General features: G+C 36.4%; 1 protein-coding gene across 1 annotated transcript in view; it reads right to left on the bottom strand.

Annotated features, from left to right (window-relative positions):
• skiv2l (SKI2 homolog, superkiller viralicidic activity 2-like) overlaps positions 1-22,112 on the bottom strand; it is a 53,527-nt gene that overhangs the window by 9,516 nt on the left and 21,899 nt on the right. The window contains exons 14-24 of the mRNA XM_039768745.1: positions 21,559-21,705; positions 18,801-18,897; positions 18,491-18,703; positions 18,076-18,186; positions 17,758-17,869; positions 17,022-17,140; positions 16,220-16,357; positions 15,290-15,427; positions 12,129-12,233; positions 10,154-10,292; positions 8,004-8,130 (exon numbers count right to left, since the gene is read on the bottom strand). Coding sequence (XP_039624679.1) covers positions 8,004-8,130; positions 10,154-10,292; positions 12,129-12,233; positions 15,290-15,427; positions 16,220-16,357; positions 17,022-17,140; positions 17,758-17,869; positions 18,076-18,186; positions 18,491-18,703; positions 18,801-18,897; positions 21,559-21,705 — 1,446 coding nt within the window. The remainder of the gene's footprint in view (positions 1-8,003; positions 8,131-10,153; positions 10,293-12,128; positions 12,234-15,289; positions 15,428-16,219; positions 16,358-17,021; positions 17,141-17,757; positions 17,870-18,075; positions 18,187-18,490; positions 18,704-18,800; positions 18,898-21,558; positions 21,706-22,112) is intronic.

The raw sequence follows: 22,112 nt of genomic DNA, 5'->3' as shown, positions 1-22,112 counted from the left end.
TCCCATTCATCAACTCGAGCCACACAAGGGACACTACACTGCGCAGGCAGCGAAACTGCCCTCCTCCAGCCACCGCTTGCAGCGTCCCCAGGCTGGAGATGACGGAGTGGCAGTTACTGAGGAGCCTGCGTCACGTCCTCCAGACAGATGAAGGCCCCGTTTAGAAGTCGTATGTCCATAATTCGGGGACTACCCATTTAACAATTAATAGCCTTATTTCTTAAAATCCTACTAACCTTTAGGATTATAATTCAGCCAAATATCTTGCCTAGTTGTGCTAAGGTTTTTATTTTATGTTTACTTGTGCAGGTATTATAAAAATCACTGCTAACTGATGACTTCAGTTTTAACCAATGGCATTGTCAGAGAAACTGACAGGAGTCTTTCTGACTAAAGACATTACATCTTACATCTGATTACATTTTGCCTGAAGAAGGGGCCCAAGTTGCCTAGAAAGCTTGCATATTGTAATCTTTTTAGTTAGCCAATAAAAGGTGTCATTTTGCTTGACTTTTGACTAAAGACTTAACTGCTCCGTAGTAAAAAGGCTGAGGGGTACAGTGTTATTTTCCATTTGTTCTTAATACTTGCTTTGGTAACACATGTTTAGAATTAGCTACTTCATCTCTTACCAGTGCTTCTGCTGCAAAATGTGATACATTCCTTCATGTTTTTGGAGATAAAGTTAAAAGCTTTAATAAATCCAGTAATCCTAGCATACCATCATCTTACATTCTTCTGTTTTCTCTGTTCTTCCAGATGCTTTAACAATCTTACCAAAATTCTTGCTAAATAAATACTAGACATTGTCTATCTGTCAGATGAGTTGAAAATCACTTTTGTGTCCACAACAGCAAATATCCATTGATTCTTTGACAATCTCAATAATTTTACATTGTATTTCCCTAGTTCTTGAGGGTGTTGTGATGTGCCTGCTTAATATTTACTTAACATTTAAAAACCATCTGGCTTCAGGTTGCAGCACAGTTAGAACATTAGACCAATCTAGACGAGAACTTGCCATTCAGCCCAGCTAAGCTCACAAGTACTATCCATTTAATTCTTCCAAAATAACATCAAGTCGAGTTTTGAAAGTCCCTAAAGTTCTACTGTCTACCACATTACTTGGTAGTTTATTTCACATGTCTGTGGTTTTCTGTATAAAGAAAAACTTCATAATGTTTGTGCGAAATTTACCCTTAATTGGTTTCCAGCAGTGTCCCAGTGTTCTTGTTGAAATTAATGTAAAGTAACAGTTTCTATCCTCAGTACTAATTCCTTTCATAATTTCAAACACTTCCTAATCTCCTTTTCTTAAAGTAAAAAGGCACAGCTCTTTTTTCTTCATAATTCATCCCCTGTAGCCCTGGAATGAGCCTAGTTACTCTAATCTGGATTTTGTCCAGCATTACTGTGTCCTTTTTGTAGACTGGAGACCAAAACTGCACACAGTACTCCAGATGAGGCCTCACCAGTGCATTATAAAGATTAAACATAACCTCCTTGGATTTCTACTCTACACAATGTGCTACATAACCAAACATTCTGTTAGCCAATTAATGGATTCTGAACATTGGAAGCAGATAGTGTTGAGTCCACTACGACTCCTAAATTCCTTTCATAAAGTGTACAGTGATCCCTCGCTATATCGAGCTTCGACTTTCGCGGCTTCACTCTATCGCGGATTTTAAATGTAAGCACATCTAAATATATATCACGGATGTTTCGCTAGTTCGCGGATTTCTGCGGACAATGGGTCTTTTAATTTATGCTACACGCTTCCTCAGTTTGTTTGCCCTGTTGATTTCATACAAGGGACGCTATTTGCGGATGGCTTAGAAGCTACCCAATCAGAGCATGTATTACATATTAACTAAAACTCCTCAATGCTATAAGATATGCATCCCGCGCGGAGCTCGATTGTTTGCTTGTCTCTGCCTCTATCTCACCCTCTCTGACATTCTCTGCGCCTGACGGAGGGGCTGTTTGCACAGAAGCTGTTTGCCTAGTGGATACGGAGGCACCTCTAAGAAATGGCGCTTTATCACGGTGCTTCCAAAAGCACACTTATTGATTTTTTGATGGTTTGCTTTAATCTTGCTCTCTCTCTCTGACGCTCTCTGCGCCTGACGGAGGAGATGTGAGCAGAGGGGCTTTTTGCACAGAGGCTGTTTGCTTAGAAGATACTGACGCTCCTCTAAAAAATGCCGAGGCAAACTTAAAAGCACACGTATTGATTTTTTGATTGTTTGCTTTTCTTTGCGAGCGCTCTCTCTCTCTCCCTCTGAAATTCTCTGCTCCTGAAGAGAAGAAGATCTATTTGCATTCTTTTAATTGTGAGAAAGAACTGTCATCTCTGTGTTATCATGGAGCACAGTTTAAACTTTTGACTAAAGGGTGTTATTTCATGTCTAGAGGTCTCTAATAATGTTAACAGTGTGGGAGAGTTTATAAGGGCTTAAAATATATAAAAATAACTATACAAACATATGGTTTCTACTTCGCGGATTTTCGTCTATCGAGGAGGGATTACTGTACTTTCAATTTCCAGACCTTTCATTGTGTACTCAAACTTAACATTTTACTTTCTATGTGTAATACATTATATTTACAGTTGTGAAGTTGCTGTACACCAAGAACTAAGGATTTATATATTGAAGTTTTCTTGTTGCTCTGTGAGAGTATTAGTATGTAGGTAGAATGATTTTGGTCTTAAATGTTCTCCACTTGCACTGATGAATTCCAGAAAAGCTTGCTATTATTCCTTAACCCTTTTCATACTGATGAGCAAGTATGCCATTAATGCTGAGGTACCCATGCACTGACTGAGCTAAAGGCACTGAAAGTTCGCTTAACAATTAGTTTATGCATAAAAATAACTGTTTTGCTTTCTACTGTATGCATTAAGTACTCTAAATCAGTTGTTCTCAAACACTGGTCTGCAAACAACTCCTGGCATGGTTCTCATGGCATGGCATTAAATCTGAGCAGACATTTAAATCACTCCGATTTGTTGGTTTTTGATGTACATATTTATTTATAACAATCTGCTACCAGACCTCCATGCTCCAAAATGAACTTGGGGGTCATGAGAAGTGGCTTTAAGACAACCACCACAGCACATTCTGTTGCATTTTTTTTTGCAAAAATGATAGCTTTAATGTTGAAATCAAAGGGATATGCTGTATCTGTAAAGGCTCTTGAAATCTCATCTGAAAACTCACGCTGCAATATTTCCATTGCCTCCTTACACTTTTTGCAGGAAAAGCAACTGTTGTTTTTTCCGCTAATAGCTTCTGAGTAGTGGGCTGATGGGTCATACTGGTTAGTGTAACCCCGTCAAGCCCCCAAGTCATTCTCAGTTTGGATAACTTCTTCATAGATGTCCTTTCCCATTGTCATCCCCCTGAGGCTCTGTAGTGAAGTAAACTCCTCTGTGATTTCAAACTCATCATTTGTTCCCTGAATGAACATACAACATTTTGCTGTGTCATCATTGTTTCTGTCAAGTGCCAGCTAAAAAGAGGAAAGATATTCTGATTCATTTTGCAAATGCAGATGCAAATTGTCCCCCATTTCTTCAATTCTTCGTGTAATTGATGCTCCTTAACGAGTCACAGCACTAAATAATTCTGTCTTCTCCGGGCACATCTCCTTGGCAACAGAAACAAGGCATTCTTTGACAAATTCTCCCTCTGTAAACGGCTATTATTTCGGCTCTTTGAAAACTGGCTCAAATCTACATGTTTAGATGCTTTTGCTTTTAAAAAGCTGAAATGTTAATTTATTTTTCAGTTTTGAAAATTTATCTGACATTACCTGTCCTACTAGACAATCGTATTTGTCATCATGTCAAGATTCGAGGTGCAAACAGAAACTGTTATTCTTTAAATACAGCGTCGGACTCCTGGCATATAAGGCAGTGTAACAAGAAGGTTATTTGTGCCAAATGTAATTTGCGAAGCCATGCAATTCAGCTGAGAGAGACAGAAACTGTCAGGGAGATTGACAAATGACAGCTGTAATTCAGGTTAGGGAGGTGGGCAGAAAACATGTGAAGGACACAAGCAGGTTTTCTTTTTTAAAGGTGCTGACGTCTGCTTGACCAACATGGTTAAAAAACCAAGAGTCTGTTAAGGTAGTCTGGCAGTCACCCATATCTGACATGAATTCTATGAATATGTAAATATGTGAGTGTTTTTAAAGACGAGGATCCAGCACAACGTCAGAAGCGTCTGACTATGCCACCAAAATTCCTTGCTGGATGGGACATCCGTGTGTCAGCATTCTCCCACTTGGCTGGGATATCTCTTTGCTTCTCTCTGGCCTGAATATGTATGTATACAAGATTATGCATTACATTCTAGGAATAAATGTTATCTTTTAAAGCAATTTAAATACATATATCTCATCTTGTACCATATTTTTCTCTTGTAATTATTTTCCACCATTGATACAAAGGGGATGGAATTGGTTCTAGTCAATTCTACATCAAGAAACACATCCCGGGGAGAAAGAGCACCCCTGGTGGATACAGATAGACAGCTTTCTCCTTGTACTGCACAAAAAATTTATTGTAGGTCCACTGTTGGTAGAACATCCTGCATTCATAGTCATTTTTTTTTTTTTTTTGACACGATTACTTAAACTAAGCAAAGTAGCATGATGTAATGAATGGGACATGTGAAGCGCTTGTGGCGGGAGTAAATCAGGGGCTGTTCAGAGACACTGCGTGGGATGGCAAGTGGATGCTTGCAGGTGTTTGATGCCCACATATATGAGCCACAACCCCAACGATGGCAACAGGAGATTTGCCTACATTGGTACAGTTTATTGTGCACCAGAAGGAGTTGGATCTACTGAATTTAACACTGTGAGCTACAATCCATTGTCATCTGGGTATTTTACCCACGCTAACATGGAAGAAGCACACAACACAATGAGACTCGAGACACGTTAAATAGCAAAATATATGCATTTCCATTGTTATATAGTGGTTGACGTTTTTCTTGTTTTGAATGTCTCTACAGAGATTTGTGCTGGCCACATTTCCTTTGCGATGTTTTCATTAAGTAGCAATACCTGTTATTTAGAAAGATGGGTAGAGGGAAAAACTACATGCACTGCTGATACTGGTCAAAGGGATATTCAAAGTAATTTAGGGAACTTGCTTGACACCATCTTCTAAATAGTTTTATGGATTACTGGCTAAAATTTTAGATTCTGAAACACAAATGCAGGAATGTTGAGTTTGAATTTTGAAGATTTTCCAGATAATTACACGTACTGAAACATATGAACTTAAGACTAGAAGTAACTCTTGGGCATATGCGGTCCTCCATATCTTTGACTTTGATAAAGCAGACTCCAATCATAAATACTTTCAAGACGTTTTAGTTTATCCTTATTATGTACACTTCCAGATCTCTAACTGAACTGAAATTAGAAACAATCTAGCGTTTATATAGTGTACGTTTTCAGAATCAGCCCTGATGGTCTCTGTCACAGTTAGATTTCACCTCATATCATTTTACTAATGAATGAATCATTCATGTCTTCAAATTAGTGCCACCATTTATTTAGAAAGCAGATTCCTCTCAGCCTGAAATTAGGGCCAGTATATGCTGTACTTTTCAAATAAAACTACCCTACGTGAGAATTTTATAAGAAACAATTGCTTATTCAAAATTGTAAATTATGTAATATTTTAATGCAGATTCACATACATGTATGTAAAAGAAAAAGAATAGGATGCTCTGCTGTAGAACGTATTACATTTTGCTCCAATCTTCTCATTATTAGCAGGCTACTTGAATGAATATAATGGTACAAAAAGTAGATATATATTAACACTTAAACCGCCACATACTTGGGGGTTAATGCAGCCCTGGACGCCAAATTTTTTTTGCTGCACTTTTTAAGTAAACGTCACAATTCACAAAGAAAATGTGAAATTTTAATGGAACACATTTTTTTTATGCAAAGAGCATCACAATTACTGTTATACTGATCATTTTACACACTACCAATAAACTGTAAAAATTTTTTTAAAAAACTACTGCAACAATTAATTATTATATGTACAAGGTGCAACTGACGCCATTGATGAAATTCAGTAAATCACCGAGCCAACTGGGCTTGAACTGGCTGCACGCGAGCACACACAGGTAAACGCTGATGCTCTCAGGCTACTCTAGCGCAGCGGCTGAATCCCTGGGTTAGTGAGGCTGCAGTTCTGCCGGGGCCGGCAGTGGTCATGAGCTGGCTGTTCAACGAATATATGGCACTGACTGATCAGCTCCAGCGTGCTGGCAAATTGCACTGAGAAACAACTTTAGCCGGTTGAGGAGTTCAATGAATGTACGTCACCGAATGTATGTTGCTGCATATGCTCGGCTTCAGCGTGCTTCCAAATTGGACTGGAAACCGACTTTAGCCGGCAGTGGCATTCAACAAATGTACTTTGCTGAATATACTCAGCTCCGATGTACTAGCAAATTGCATTGGGAACGGCGGTTTAAGGGTTCACATTCCTGTAAATTATGGTAGACAATATAAAAGAAAAAATATTCTGTCAATCAATAAAAGTATGTACATATTAGCATATGTTTGTTAAATACTCCAAACAGATGATTTAAACTACCAGTGTCAGAGAATTAGAGCCAAGCCAAGCTACACAACAGTTTTAGAAAACCTCCATTTTCCCAGTTTTTCTTCAAATTTAAGCAGTTGAAGTGCAGGGACCTAAAATGGTGAAAAGGTAAGCAGTAAACTGCCAGAGGTTTAAATATGAAGTTTAGGTTAGCAAAAACTGAAACAATTTAGAATATTACAAATGGAACAACAAATAGGTTACAAGTTACAGATGTTCCGCAGTAATTAAATGTAATTAAGCCTTATAAAGTTGAAGCAAACAATTTGTGCAGGCATCCCAAATTCTGTTGATTATTTAAAAACCCTCTGTCTGTCTTAAAGAAAGAGCTGGAACAGAAAGTGTTACTAAACCCTCTGGAGTATTTCTTGGACAAAAATTCAGTGATAATGGCAAGAAATGGCAAATAACAAATGAGATGAGACAGAGCATTATTAGCCTTTGAATATGGGCCTTTCATTTAGAGAAATTGCAAAAAGAAACCAAAGTATCAGCGAGTACAGTGTTCCATGCAATCCAAAGGCAATGGAAGCTTGAAGAAACTCTAATAGGAATAGATGGCAGGCCCAAAGACAAACATTTCTGAGGGTCACCAGCTTGTGTGACAGGCGCCTTACAGTACAACAGCTTCAAGCGCAGCTTAACAGTGGTCGGCAAAAGCAAGTCTCAGTTTCTACTGTGAGCAAGAGACTTTCTTCCAGTCTGCAGAAGTCCACAGCCAGTATTTCAAGACCTTATTTTGTCCTTTAAGGAATGGCTTTCTTACTGCCACTTGCCCTATCGAACCACCAGCACAAAGTCTCCTCTTCAAAGTAGAAACTGTGAAGTGCTTTATTTGGCCACTGTTAACTTGTCCGTGAAGCTGTCGTGCTGATATGTGCGAATCATGCCTGCTGGTGACCCTCAGAAACTCCAGAACAGGGTTTTACAACCTTGATTAACAAAAAAAAGTAGGATTAAAACTTCTCTTTGATTATAGCAACTATAAAAAGGGCTGCAGCAAGCATTACAGCAAAGTATCATAAAATAAAATATCAAAAGCTCAATAATGCCACTGAATCACAATCTCTATCTTATATACTGACCTAGATTTTTTAGAGTATCTTCAAGGATGCCACAAACTACATTATAAAAACAATCATGCCATTTATTTATAAATAAACATGATAAATGATTGGAATGCTTTTAATTGTTGGATACAGCATACAAGAGACAACAGTGTGGGTATGTATTTTATGAACATCCCTTTAAGTAAAGTCTTCCATTACTTTTCAGTGAGTAATAAATAAATCATCAGAATTATCAGATTTAACATTAAACTATAGTGTGAAACAGTTAGACATTCACTTACTTAAACCGTGGCATCTGTCGTTTATTGAAGTCATCAATAATTCTATCAGTGTGAATTTTGAGTGTTTTGGCAGTTACACTAAATATATCTTCTGATTTGAGCTTCTCTATAATGCTGCTACAAGGTCCTGTTTATTTTAAAAAAAGAAATGATTTGATTAATATTTTACTCATCCCATTTCTCCTTCTTATGCTAAGATTGTACAAAATCATATTTAAGAATGATCTTTAAGAAATAAACCTGTTCCAAAACATAATAGAACCCCGATTTTCTGTGCCCTGATTTACCGAGTTGAACCTGTAAGTGTAATACACTTCTTTTCTTATATAGTAACTCATAAAAGCTTTGCCATGAATACTACAAAGAGCGCATATTGTTTCAATGCGATTGTGACTTAACAGGGAACAATTTACTGCTTCAATGTTTATTGGGACTTCATGGCTATCAAGAGGGAAGTGGTGTTTAATGTGGAGCCATGGCATGGCGCAACCGGGAGTCTGGAGTAAGACGGGGAGATCTGCAGTTATTGCTTCAGTGAATTAAGACTCCATCTCTTTCAAGATGAAATAAGTTCGTAGTGTGGCATGATGGTGTGGTGTAGCAGGGAGACTCGAGTTAAACGTGGTGGGTTTCACTATCATAAGTACCGAGGTCCATAAAGCTAGGTATTCATACGAAGGTCGAAATTTCGGTACTGATCCAACACTACTAAGGTATGAAAAGAGGCTTAAAATTGATAATGCTCAATATAAATTGGCAAAATCTTTTATAGCCATAATTTTTATTCTCAAATGGATTTAGACATTCATTTTGTCAGAGTTTTAAGCTATCCAAGGTAAGGTAGTATCAGTCCACATTACCTCGGATAATCAGGGTTCTGCTGTTCACTGTGTCCCAGAAAAATGTGATTATAAAGGTTAACTAATGTTATAACTGTCATACTCTGTGTCATCTATCTGTATTTCAAAGTACAGACTCATCATTTCCCTTTAGTGAAAGACAACATTCCCTTTACAGTGGTCTTGCTTAGCTTATTCCTTTTTCATTCTTTTTCTGTCAACACTTAATGATTTCTTCAATATATGTAGCTGCTAGGGAAGAATATTATTCTAAGATTTTCCTATTATTGCTTCAATTAAATTACTTTACATTATAAAAATAAATATAAGTTAACTGTTTTATAAACTCAATCCCTTTGTTAATGTGTGAGCATACTGTACTTTACACAAATGGTGTGCACACCTTTTACATTAAGAGTTGTTCACAAATATAAAAAGCTCTTTTTAGAGGAAATAACAAAATTACTTCAGCCATTCATGAGATACATGCAATTTCGATCTTGCTTATTCAGTTAAAGGTTGAAGGGAACTGGTGGCTAATAACAATTTATGTTATTCACTGGTAAACCATCTGGTCAGAACTGAATTCTCAGTATTAGTTTAAAAAAGATGTCCAAAGTAGAAACGGAACATTAATGGATTAATGGAACTCACTGATGATTTTCATTGTTGAGTTGCTTGCTAGTGTAATATACAACAGTCTCTGTTAAACAAAACTATACTTGTGACAAATTTTCCTATATTGTCATCTGAAAAATTAAGTACACCTCTTGAAATGTTTGTTTGTTTTTTAATGCATCTGATGCTTTAAAAAAAAAAAAAAAAATCACTGCTTATGTCTGATTCCACATCATCCGTAATGTCCGAGGACATATATGAAAACTCACTGACACCACTCTATGCCCAATTCTTAAATTTGTACTTCTGGATTAACAATGCCAGTGTTGAAGGTGTCATAACATGTCATAATATGTCATAACAATGAAACTCAATCAACATAACATGCCAGTTCTACCAGTCAAACAAAATACATATTAATGCAGGAGCAATTTACAGATATTAATAAAAATTATGTTTGATTTTGTCACTGCAGCTAGAACCTACATCTCTGAACAAAGTCCATGCGATGAAATGATGGGCAAGCTAGTCTAAAACATCAGACTTTCCAGACTAATATCAAATGAATTTACTGTGAGAAAGCATTTATATACATAGAACCACTGTGCTGGTTTTTAACTATTAAGAATACAATTTATGTATCCCTGCAGTTAAGGCAATGTGATCAGTGAAAATCTGTTACAATGAGCTCACCATCAGGCAGGAAGAGCTTCCTTGGTACTAGATCCTCTGGGGTGAGTGCTGCCTTATCATCTTGAGACACAACCTGCTCTGCATTTTTTTCACAAAGAACTAGTGTGGTAAATGTACGGTTTACTGCATCTGATGAGACCTATGGGAAAGAAGCAAAAGATGCAAGTATACTGTCATCAATTTTATCTTCCTTCAATTAAATAATTGGCAAGAAATAAACCGATTCCATTACCATTTTGCAGTTATGAGGAAAAGGGTGATTTGTTAATCATGTTTGCCTGAATCTGAAGATATTTAAATATTACATTAAAACTTGTTGTTCTTCTTCTTTCAGCTGCTCTGGTTAGGGCTTGCCACAGAGGATCATATTTTTCCATCTTTTCCTGTCATCTGCATCTTGCTCTGTCATACCAACCACCTGCATGTCCTCTCTCACCACATCCATAAACCTTCTCTTAGGCCTTCCTCTTTTCCTGTTACTTGGCAGCTCCATCCTTAACATCCTTTTCCCAATATACTCAGCATCTCTTCTCTGCACATGTCCAAACCAACACAATCTGAACTCTCTGACTTCATCTCCCAACTGTCCAACTTGAGCTGACTCTCTAATGTACTCATTTCTAATCCTGTTCATCCTCGTTACACCCAATGAAAACTTAATGTCTTAACTCTGCCACCTCCAGCTCTGCCTCCTGCTTTTTGGTCAGTGCCACCGTCTCCAACCCATATAACATAGCTGGTCTCATTACCGTCCTGTAGACCTTCTCTTTCACTCCTGCTGATATCAGTCTATCACAAATTACTCCTGACACTCTTCTCCACCCACTCCACCCTCACTGTACTCTCTTCTTCACCTCTCTTCCACAATCCCCATTACTCTGTACTGTTGATCCCAAGTATTTAAACTCACCCACCTTTGCCAGCTCTACTCCTTGCATCTTCACCATTGCACTGACCTCCCTCTCATTTACACACATGTATTCTGTCTTGTTCTTACTGACCTTCATTCCTCTTCTCTCCAGAGCATATCTCCACCTCTCCAGGGTCTCCTCAACCTGCTCCCTACTATCGCTACAGATCACAATGTCATCAGCAAACATCATAGTCCATGGGGACTCCTGTCTAATCTTGTCTGTCAACCTGTCCATTACCAAAATTTCACACTGAAAGTGGATCCCTTTGTGTTTTTTCCTATTCCATTCCATGCACAAGATGTCTCCATTCTCTGCAGCAGGCTTTATCTGCAGTTTCATTAGAGAAATACTGTAAATGTGTACCCCTGGCCTTATGGGAAAAAAAAAAAACATTTTACACTTTGAATAAATTAAGATCATTTTTTGTTTGGCTCCTAACTCTGAATTCTACAAACTGGGTAACAAAATCGGTGAATGAATATTATTCATAATGATACAGTATTCATACAATATTCTAATCCATTTTTTTCCATTTACATACCATTGTAGAAAACCAAAGCCTAGAAGCATCAATTGAATAGGAGATACTAACACAAAATAAGAGAACAGGCCATCACAGAACACACAATTATAAATTCACTTATAAAGATGCCAATCTAGGCAACATGCATGTCTCTTGAGATGTTAGAAGATACCAAAGAACTCTGATAAAATCTGAGGCATATGAGGGGAGTGTGAAAGCCTACATAGTCTCAGACAATGGCACTGGGTTTGTGCTAATGGTAAGCGAACTATTTCACAGGAAAATCAACAATAACAGCAGGCTGGCCATCAAATAACTGATACATTTTAAAAACAAAAGATACCTTTCCCCACAAAAGTAAGCAATGTTCCACATTGTGCACATCAATAACAAAGAAATAACGCACTAGTTTACAAAAATCACTGAGAGTGATGTTTGAGAACATACTAACAATGGCAAAATAAATTCTTAATTGGCATGCTTCAAAAGATATTACTGAAAATGATGTAACTGATAATTAAATGTTTTAAACTTTTACCTGTAATATGACCCCCAATGCATTTTTATGCTTCAAATTATTGACCACAATTACTCGCCCAACTGAGAGTGCCTTCTGTCCATTAACAGACTCCATAACTCTTTTCTAAAGAAAAAGAATGGGTACTTTTTTAAAAAGAAAAAATGCAATGCTTTTATTAATAAGAAGCAAGTTCAATATAATTATTAGTTGACAGCATCTTTTAAATTAACATACAAAATAAAACAGAATTGCTTAAACTGAGCTCTCAGACTACTCTTCTTGAATTCTGGTGATTTAAAGCTAGGTAACACTCCTGTCTATTCATTTTAATAATAATAATAATAATAATAATAATAATAAAAGTGTATTATTTTTCTCTGCTGTACTTCAGGCAAAAGGAGAGCTCTTTATTACTAATTCTAGCATAGCACCCAAATTCTGACGTTTACGGAGGTGCAATCATCAACATTGACAACCTCTTCTTGAACTTTTAAAGGCTTTTTTAAGATGGCTCTTTAAAGACTATTCTGGCAAGCTTAAAACAGTCACATTTAATCAAACATTAAAAACTGATTTACCGCTAAGAAATAAAAGTAAGCTGCTATGAATTCCAAGCAATTTAAATGTATAGGAGTAGTAGCATTGACATGTGCTTGGAGTACAGTAAACTTTTTACTTGTATGAATATTCAACGTGATCCATATCTCTGCTCATTCTGTGTTTCACTCATCTTTTTAAACTTGAGCGGCATAATCATATCAAGCAACAGTTTTGTATTGAGTTATTAATGGTGAATGTGTACTTACAAAATCACACTCATGACAAAGGCATGTCACCAAACAGGACCAAACATAAGCCAGTTTCTATGTCTGATTAGTAGTGTCACATTTCCTGCTGTTGCCTTCTGGTAATGAGATGTGCTGAAGGATAACTACTGTCATCATAAAGGCAGCCACAAGGGTTGCAAACCGACTAGTCATCCAAAGTTTCTCATTTCAGCCCAAGGTCACAAGAGCCCAGAGCCTTTGCCAGCAGCATAATTAACAAGACATGAGCTAAAATTTAACGGAGCACATGCTGAGCCACACTTAACGTATAAAGGCCCACATCTGAGCTTCAAATTAACCTCCATGTACTGAAGAAATTCTATAAACTCTGCATGAATAATGCTTAGGTTAGGATACAGGCTTCACCGGAGAGTGTAACATAACAAGACCAGAATTCAATCTATTTGAACCCATGAGTCTGTAGCTAAAAGTGATAACCACTGTAATGCAACATTGCACTTAATTTGGTCCAGAAAAGGTTGTGATGGCTAAATTAAAGAAAAGAAACCAGATAGAAAACTACTGCATAAACTGATCATTACTTACTAAATGCGTAAGCAAACCACACAGGTCAACATACAGGCACATATAAGTCATGCTGTTCAAGCTGCAATCCAGAATTAGTTATTAGCTCTAAATAATGCTGCATTATGAACCACCTTGGTATTCATATGAGTGCAGTACACAAGTGTGATCTCCTCACCATACTGCATCTCATTTTCAAGTTATTACGGGTGTAACTGCTTTATTGTACCTACTGATTTACATAATCAAAATAAATGGCTTAACCAGAATATACTTTTTGGAATAAAGTGATTACATGAGTAATATTGTAGCTGGAAAGCTTGAAAATTTTGCACATGGCTGGTGTATTTAAGAGCTTGTCAATGCACTCATTCTTTAAAAAAGCTTTCCCCTTAACGGGGAACCTCTGTTTGAACACATCCTGGAGACAATGCATAAAAAACTTCATACACCAATGATAAATAATGATTTTTTTTGCAAAGATAATTTCAGACAAACAGAAATTAACTGACTATAAACCGAGACAGATTAGGTGAAAAAAGTGAATTCTCTTTATTAATAATGGGTTTTATTAAAAAGAATACAGTAATCCCTACTCGATCGCGGGGGTTGCGTTTCAGAACCCCCCCGCGATAGGTGAAAAACCGCAAATTAGAAATCATATGTTTGTATGGTTATTTTTTATATATTTTAAGCCCTTAGAAACTCTTCCACACTGTTTATAAATATTCTCCGCACAGTTATACAGTAAACTCTCGTTTATCGCGGTTAATCCGCTCCAGATAGATAAATGAATTTCCACGAAGTAGGATTCTTTATTTATAAATCTAATATTTTCGCAGTTAGAGCATAGAAAACCTGTTTACGACTTTCTAAATACGTTTTCTAACATTATTAGAGCCCTCTAGACATGAAATAACACCCTTTAGTCAAAAGTTTAAACTGTGCTCCATGACAAGACAGAGATGACATTTCTTTCTCACAAAAGAATGCAAACATATCTTCCTCTTCAAAGGAGTGCCATCAGGAGCAGAGAATGTCAAAAAGAGACAGAAATGCAAACAATCAAAAATCAATAGGTCTGTTGGGCTTTTAAGTATACGAAGCACCCGCGATAAAGCGGCCGCAATGAAGGGAACAATGTGAAGGTAGTCTTTCAGCATTTTTTACAGGAGCGTCCATATCTTCTAAGCAAACAGCCTCTGTGCAAACATCCCCTCTGCTCACACCCCCTCTGTCAGGAGCAGAGAATGTCAGAGAGAGTGAGAGAGACAGAGAAAAGCAAACAATCAAAAATCAATACGGGCTGTTACAGCTTTAAAGTGTGCGAGGCACCACGCGGGAAGCATATCGTATATCATTGAGGAGTTTTATTTAATACATAATATGTGCTCTGATTGGGTAGCTTCTCAGCCATCCACCAATAGCGTCCCTTGTATGAAATCAACTGGGCAAACAAACTGAGGAAGCATGTACCATAAATTGAAAGACCCATTGTCCGCTGAAATCCGCAAACCAGCGAAAAATCCATGATATATATTTAGATATGCTTACATTTAAAATCCGCAATGGAGCGAAGCCGTGAAAGTCGAAGCACGATATAGCAAGGGATCACTGTACATCTTTCCTATTGTAAACTGGCTTATTAAACCTGTATGATCAGAAAAATATTAATTGTGTAATACCGGGTCCTAGTAATTCCCATTTATAACTCTTTTTTTTTCTATAGAATTGGTAATTATTCTCTGATATCTTTAGATGTGCCTCCTCCATGAAATGTTAATTTGAATATTTTTTGATTTTTGCTACTTCTAATATGAAATATACCTGCAATTCTCTTCTGGTGTGAATTATCTCTTGGACAGTTACATAGTAGCTTTCTAAATCACACAACTGTCCAACATTATCAACTTCTGGCATTGATGATAATGTCTTGGTCATTTCAGCAATCTTCTGCTCATAAACCTGTAAGAAATCAAAATAAAAGCATAATACAAGCTTTGAAAGAAAGTAATTGAGTTAATCTACAGTACATTAAAGCATATAATTATTGTAACTTGAATTTGAATATATCAACTCAAGAATTATTACTTTTTTCAATACCAACAAGCGTATACTTTGACAAATGTGCACTGTCAGTCATGCATGTCTGGGGGCCACCTTCCTGGTACTTGTGGGGTAAGCAGGTCCACCCCAGGATGAGAGGGGTGCAGATGCTAATATTATCTACTCCTTCCTCCTCCATACCAAAGAAAGATGCCCAAGAGGACTGCCAGACACCACCCCACCACAAAGAGAAAGCCCCACCCCTTCTGGTCTCAGCCCTATACAGCTGACCCGTTACCGGAAGATGGTGTCAGATACCCAGCTGACATTCATGAATGACAGAGCTGCTGAGCTACTGACTTTGTGAATTGACTCACACATTGCTTTTCTTTTTTGGGCTGTCACCAGGCTTTTTCATTAATGTTAAAAGGAGTTAGGAAGGTGGTACCCCAACGTTTCCTTGACACTTCAAGGTGTTTGCTTTTCCAGCCACTATTATACCATATTACCTTCAGATGCAATTTCCATATTATCCATCATTTAATTAAAATTTCAAACTTTCATTAAAAAGCAAAGTCATGTACCCAAATAAGAAAATCAATCTGAATGCTATCATTCTGTACGATCAAATACTCTGGTTAATAAGTTGTGTATTTTTTGTTCATATATGAGTATTGAAAGGCCAGTTTTTTTATTTGGATTAATACTTACTTTGCTATCCTTCCGTGTATGAAATTCCGAGAAACTGCGCTTCATCATGTCTTCTACACGCAGAGCCTCCACACGAAGCAGATTCAGGATCATGGTATACGTAAGGCGAAACTGGGACTGCAGCATAGTTGGCTTGCCCTGTCAATAAAAGAGTCACTCAGGTAAGACTTACAGATGCTGTTAAAACTTTCGGGAAAATAATGATGTAGTGACATGAAAACAATCCAGCTTTGATGTTGCACTGCATGACAGCGGGTAATTTGCTTGAGTTAGTCCTTTGCTACTATATAAGCATCACTGAGCTCCAAATCATTCAAGTTCTTTAAAAAAAAAAAAAAGCACAATGATCCTATTCATTGAATGCCACTTTGCAAAAGTCAAGAGAAGACAAGCTGAAAGGCAATATATGAAGCATAAAAACACATTTCTACTGAAATCAATTTCAATCTAAAGGAAGAGTAACTCATATGAATTACTACAGATAGATTCAGCCAATTTGTTTTATATGGGTATATTTTCTTCAATTATCCATCCATTCATTATCCAGCCCGCTATATCCTAACTACAGGGTCACGGGGGTCTGTTACTAAATAAAATATATGTATAAAACATTATGTGGATAAATACACTACCAGAACTCTTGCCTTAGGAGACTGTAATCTGGAATATTTACTAGACTGTACATTAGGAATGCTTAGAAACCTGTTACCTACTACCTATCCAAAATAGCATTTGATTCTTTGATGTACATTTGTCATTAAAGCCTACAGTTTTTGCTGTTATCTCAGTTGTAGATTCTTACCAACATCATCTTGTGCAGGTCAGCCATTTCATGAACTCCTGACTTGCACAGGATTATTACTGTGCCTGTGGTGTCAAGACCTCTACGGCCAGCCCTCCCTGCCATCTGAATATATTCACCTAAAGAGTAAAAGTGGGAGAACATTAAAGATGATTCACAAAAAATGTTCTAAACAGACTGCTTAGATATAACACAATTGATGACAGACAGATAACAAAGAGATTGTTTTACTGTATTAGGAAATTAAATAAATGAATTAATGAGAATTAATGATAATGAATGAACACTATTTGCCTACATTGCTATAAATAAGGATACCTAATTTGTTGTTTATTCTTTATCCATTTGCATTTTCTTAAAAATGAATGAATCAATACATCAAATGCCATTATAATTTAAAACCTCCAAAACAGCACAAACATTAGCAGTTAGCAGTTATATTTTAGCTAATAACCAATTATAATCCACCAACTATGATCAAATAACTCTGACAAATATTAAGTTATTAGCTTGTACTGCTATAAATCACTTTGATCCATTATGTTGCCAGATGTATGTTATATCCTTTAAAAGATTCCCTAAAATGATAAATCAAATGCCAGAGCCGTAAATCCAAGTTCAGGCTTAAAATATTTCATTGTAATACCTATGTTTTTTTTCCTACATTTACTTGAAAAAGATGTTTTAAATTTACTTAGACATAGGAGCCCAATTGAGATAAAAAAACTGTGATGACCTGGAAGAAGGTCCCGAAACGCTGTTCCATCATGTTTCCGAATGCTGTCAAACACCACAGTCCTTGCTGGCATATTTACTCCCATAGCAAATGTTTCAGTTGCAAACAGCACCTTTAGAATCAAAGATAAAAGTAAATCAACACCATCTATCCATTACCCAACCCGCTATATCCGAACACAGAGTCATGGGGGTCTGCTGGAGCCAATCCCCGCCAGCACAGTGCGCAAGGCAGGAAAAAAAACACTGGCAGGGCACCAGAGTATAAAGAATTTCACACAATATATGAAATATAATTATTAATAGTAAGGTAAATTACCTTTACAAGGCCTTTGGTAAACAGCATCTCAATAACCTCTTTGAGAATTGGCAGGATCCCACTGTGGTGAACTCCAATTCCTCTTTTCAGAAGGTCTATCATTTGCAGGACCTTACATTTACAGAAAGTGAAAATTTAAGACGTGGTAATGAATAAGCCACTATTATAAGAAGAATATTTTTAGAAATAGCCTGCAGAAAGTTATTAAAAAACAAGAGATGTGTCAAGTTGGATTAATTAATAATATTAAAATAAATATAATTAAATTCTCATAAAGTACAATATTTCAAGAAAAAAAAAGCTTGAAATGTTGGCAATGGATTTTGACATGAAATGTAAAACTACAGTGTTAAATATTAAAACATGCTTAAGATACTTCAAAAATACTTAATGTAACCTAGTTTCTGGTTCTCACCTGTGGAAGTTGCTTGTCTGTACCTTTCAGTCGTGCAATGCATTTGTGAAAGAAAACATGGATCTCACTCTTTTCAGCATTGGTGGTAAGGTCCAGTGTAACAAGCCCACGAGCGTTCTCATCACAGCGGGACCGTGAAAATGTGAAACAAACAACAGGAAGCTGGTCTTTTTTATACAAAGCATCTAAAAGAGACAACCAAACTGATCGATCCTAAAAGACACAGGAGAGAACAGAAAAGTTGATAAGAAAAATGCAGAGGGGATTCAAACAAACATTCAAACAACAACCACCACCAACAAGGAGTCACCTGACTAGCTGTCGCTGCATGAGCTGCAGGCTTTGCACCAAACGACTGTGCGTGTTTACTTGTGCGTTCCTTTTTTGCTTCTACAGCAGTATAATACCTGTAACACAAAATGCAGCAAAGTACTACGTCACCCTATAAATATATTTTAGAAATATGATTGATTAAAAACATTTTCATTTTAGTTCATCAACAAGCCTCATTAATTTACTCACATAATTTTTGGGAAGGAATCAACTAAGACTTAGGAAGCCTTAAAATAATTTACAACACAAGAAAGATGATGAATTACACAGAGTAAACACAGTCATTATTTTGCCAGACATTTTTCTGCTCAAGTGAATCTACAGTACATTACTCCTAAAATAAAAAGGTAAAAATACATTTTGCATACACATCTAAGCTACTTAGTAAAGAACATTTTCTAAAGAAGTATGTCATCTGAGAAAATAACTGAAGAACTGTGAAATATTTTATCATTTCTAGTTCTAGGTAATACACATACCTCACCAGTGTAAAATTAGAGAAGACACTGGACTTTTACAAGTGACCAAAATAAAATTCCATGCTATGAATGGAATATCAAGATTCACCACTGAGTACTGAATACTGTACTACAGTATATACAGTAACTGTGTTCCACCTGACTTTAGTCTAAAGAGAGCTGAAAGCGGATGCAGATCTGCCATTACATTCAGCGAACTGGACAGCATGCTAAAAATGATAATCGAATATGTTAGCAATTAAGGGCAGACATAAACTATATGCCTGAAGGAAGCTGGCACCTGCCTGCATGCTCCAAGGACTGAGATTATTATTTGATATATTTTGGATTATCTAAGTTTTTGAGACAATTTTTTTAGCATGTAATTTTAAATTATATTAGCCCAATCTAACACAGGATAAAGGTGGCTAAATCCTAAGGAGAGCGTGGATTCCCATTCATTATCCAATAATTGAGCCCCCTTCCCACTACTGTTCTGAAAAGATAGAAGACCAGTTGGTATATTTTAGACATTACTGGTTTTCCTTTAATAATATGCTTAAATTACATTTCTGTAAAAGGTAAGGATGGTTATGTTGGTCATATAGGCAGTTACATTATTACAAGACATTATTAATAATAATAATAATAATTCATTGCATTTATATAGCGCTTTTCACAGTACTCAAAGTGCTATCCACACAGGGAGGAACCGGGAAGTGAACCCACAATCTTCCACAGTCTCCTTACTGCAAAAGCAGCAGCACTACCACTGCGCCACCAGTGAGGACTTTAAACTGTGAATTAAAATTTTAGGCATTGAAAATTTTTTTCAAGTGAGGGTTTTATTATTTAAAATAAATGCTATCATTACATATAAAGTTAAAAATATACTGGAAAGACTTGAAAATTGCTCTTTTTGATTGCATTCATTTTTCTTGATAATGATAAATGTACACTACTGGTCAAAAGTTTTAGAACACCTCAGTTTTTCTGAAATGCAGTGACTGACTTATGATGGTGAAAAGGTAAGCAGTAGACTGACAGAGGTTTATATTTAAAGTTTAGGTTAGCAAAAACTGAAAATATGGAAATATCAGAAAATTACAAATGGGCCTTCTTCAAGGAGCAATTAATAGGTTACAACATACAGATGTTCTGCAGCAATTAAAGCAAATTAAGCCTTGCAGGTTGATGCAAGCAATTTGCACAGGTGTCCCAACTTCTGATGATTACTTAAAAACCCTGTCTGTCTTAAAGCAGAGAAGGAACAGACTGTGCTACCTCTACTACTTGGACAATATTACACTGCAGAATGTTGTAAATTCCAGTGATAATAGCAAGAAAATGGCAATTAAATAAAACGAGACAGACCATTATTACCCTTAGAAGTATATGCCTTTCTTTTAGAAAAATTGCAAAAAAAAAATCACAGCGTCAGTGATTACGGTGTCCTACACAATCCAAAGGCAACTGGAAACTGGAAGAATCAGAAGTTTCTGAGGGTCACCAGCTTGCGTGATAGGTGCCTCACAGCATAACATCTTCAGGTACAGCTTAACAGCGGTCAAAAAAAACAAGTCTCAGTTTCTATTGTGAACAGGAGACTTTGTGTTGCAGGTTTGATAGGACGAGTGCCAGTAAGAAAGCCATTCCTTAAAGGACAAAATAAGGCTTTGAAATACGGGCTGCGGACAACTGCAGACTGGAAGAAAGTTTTAAAGGCTAATGAATCAAAATTTGAAATCTGTTTACAGGGTGTTTGTACACCATCGACTTGATGAAATGATGGTTCCATGGTGTGTGACACTATCTGTCAAACTTGGAGGAGGAAGTGTGATGGTCTGGAGTTCTTTTGCTGGAGGCAGAGTTGGCGACTTGCACAGAGTGACTGGCATTCTGAATCAAAAGGGTTACCACAGTTTGGCTGTTATATTAGCAAAAGGTGGCTACTATGACAAATCAAAAATGTAAATAAAATTTTGTAAACTTCCCTTGAATTTTTTTTTTTTATTTATCATTGTTTATTTGTTTTATGCCTTGATTTCATTAAACATTAATGCATTAAATAGGATGAATTTCCATTAATACTTTAAAAAACTGAGCTGTTCTGAATCTTCTCACCGGTAGTGTACATTAGAGAAGTTGGAATCATTCTTTCAATGAGTTCTAAAATCTGAATATAGTTTTATTAAAAACTACATTACAAAGTTGCCGCTAGAAGCTAATGGCTAAAGATTTTTCCACTAATGACATCACAACAAAGTTAACACCTACCCTTTTGTAAGGAAATTGCCAGATGCATCAACCAACAAGAACAGCTCTTTTTGAGTTTTGGTACTATTTCCTGTGTACAGGTAATGTTCGAGTGGTACAGGCCTCTTTAGTGTACTTATTACATAAATCTTCTTTCTCTTGATTCGACTTAAAAGAAACAATAAATGAGAAAATAAACAACATATTAATTTTATTAAAAACAATATAAGGGTAAGTAGGCATGATATTATCAAATTTATAAAAAAAGGAGCAAGATGTAAAACTTATTATTATATAAGAATACAACATTTTTCAAATTACAAAGAAATCTTATATCTGCTCAAACTTTTGAATGGTTGTCATTTATCAAATCACTTATGCAGGTCACATTAAGTACACATATTATGAAATAAACTTAGCATTATGTCATAAACAAAATGTAAAAAATGTATAAAAGTCCTATCTTTAGCAAATTTTCGCATAATGAATGAAAATTGTAGTACGACAAAAATGTGACTTCATTTTCACCAATGCTGTATATTGTACAAAAAGACTGCATTATTATATTTTAAGGG

Source organism: Polypterus senegalus, chromosome 11, assembly GCF_016835505.1.
Source record: "Polypterus senegalus isolate Bchr_013 chromosome 11, ASM1683550v1, whole genome shotgun sequence".
NCBI lineage: Eukaryota > Metazoa > Chordata > Cladistia > Polypteriformes > Polypteridae > Polypterus > Polypterus senegalus.
This window is presented reverse-complemented; position numbering and strand designations above follow the sequence as displayed.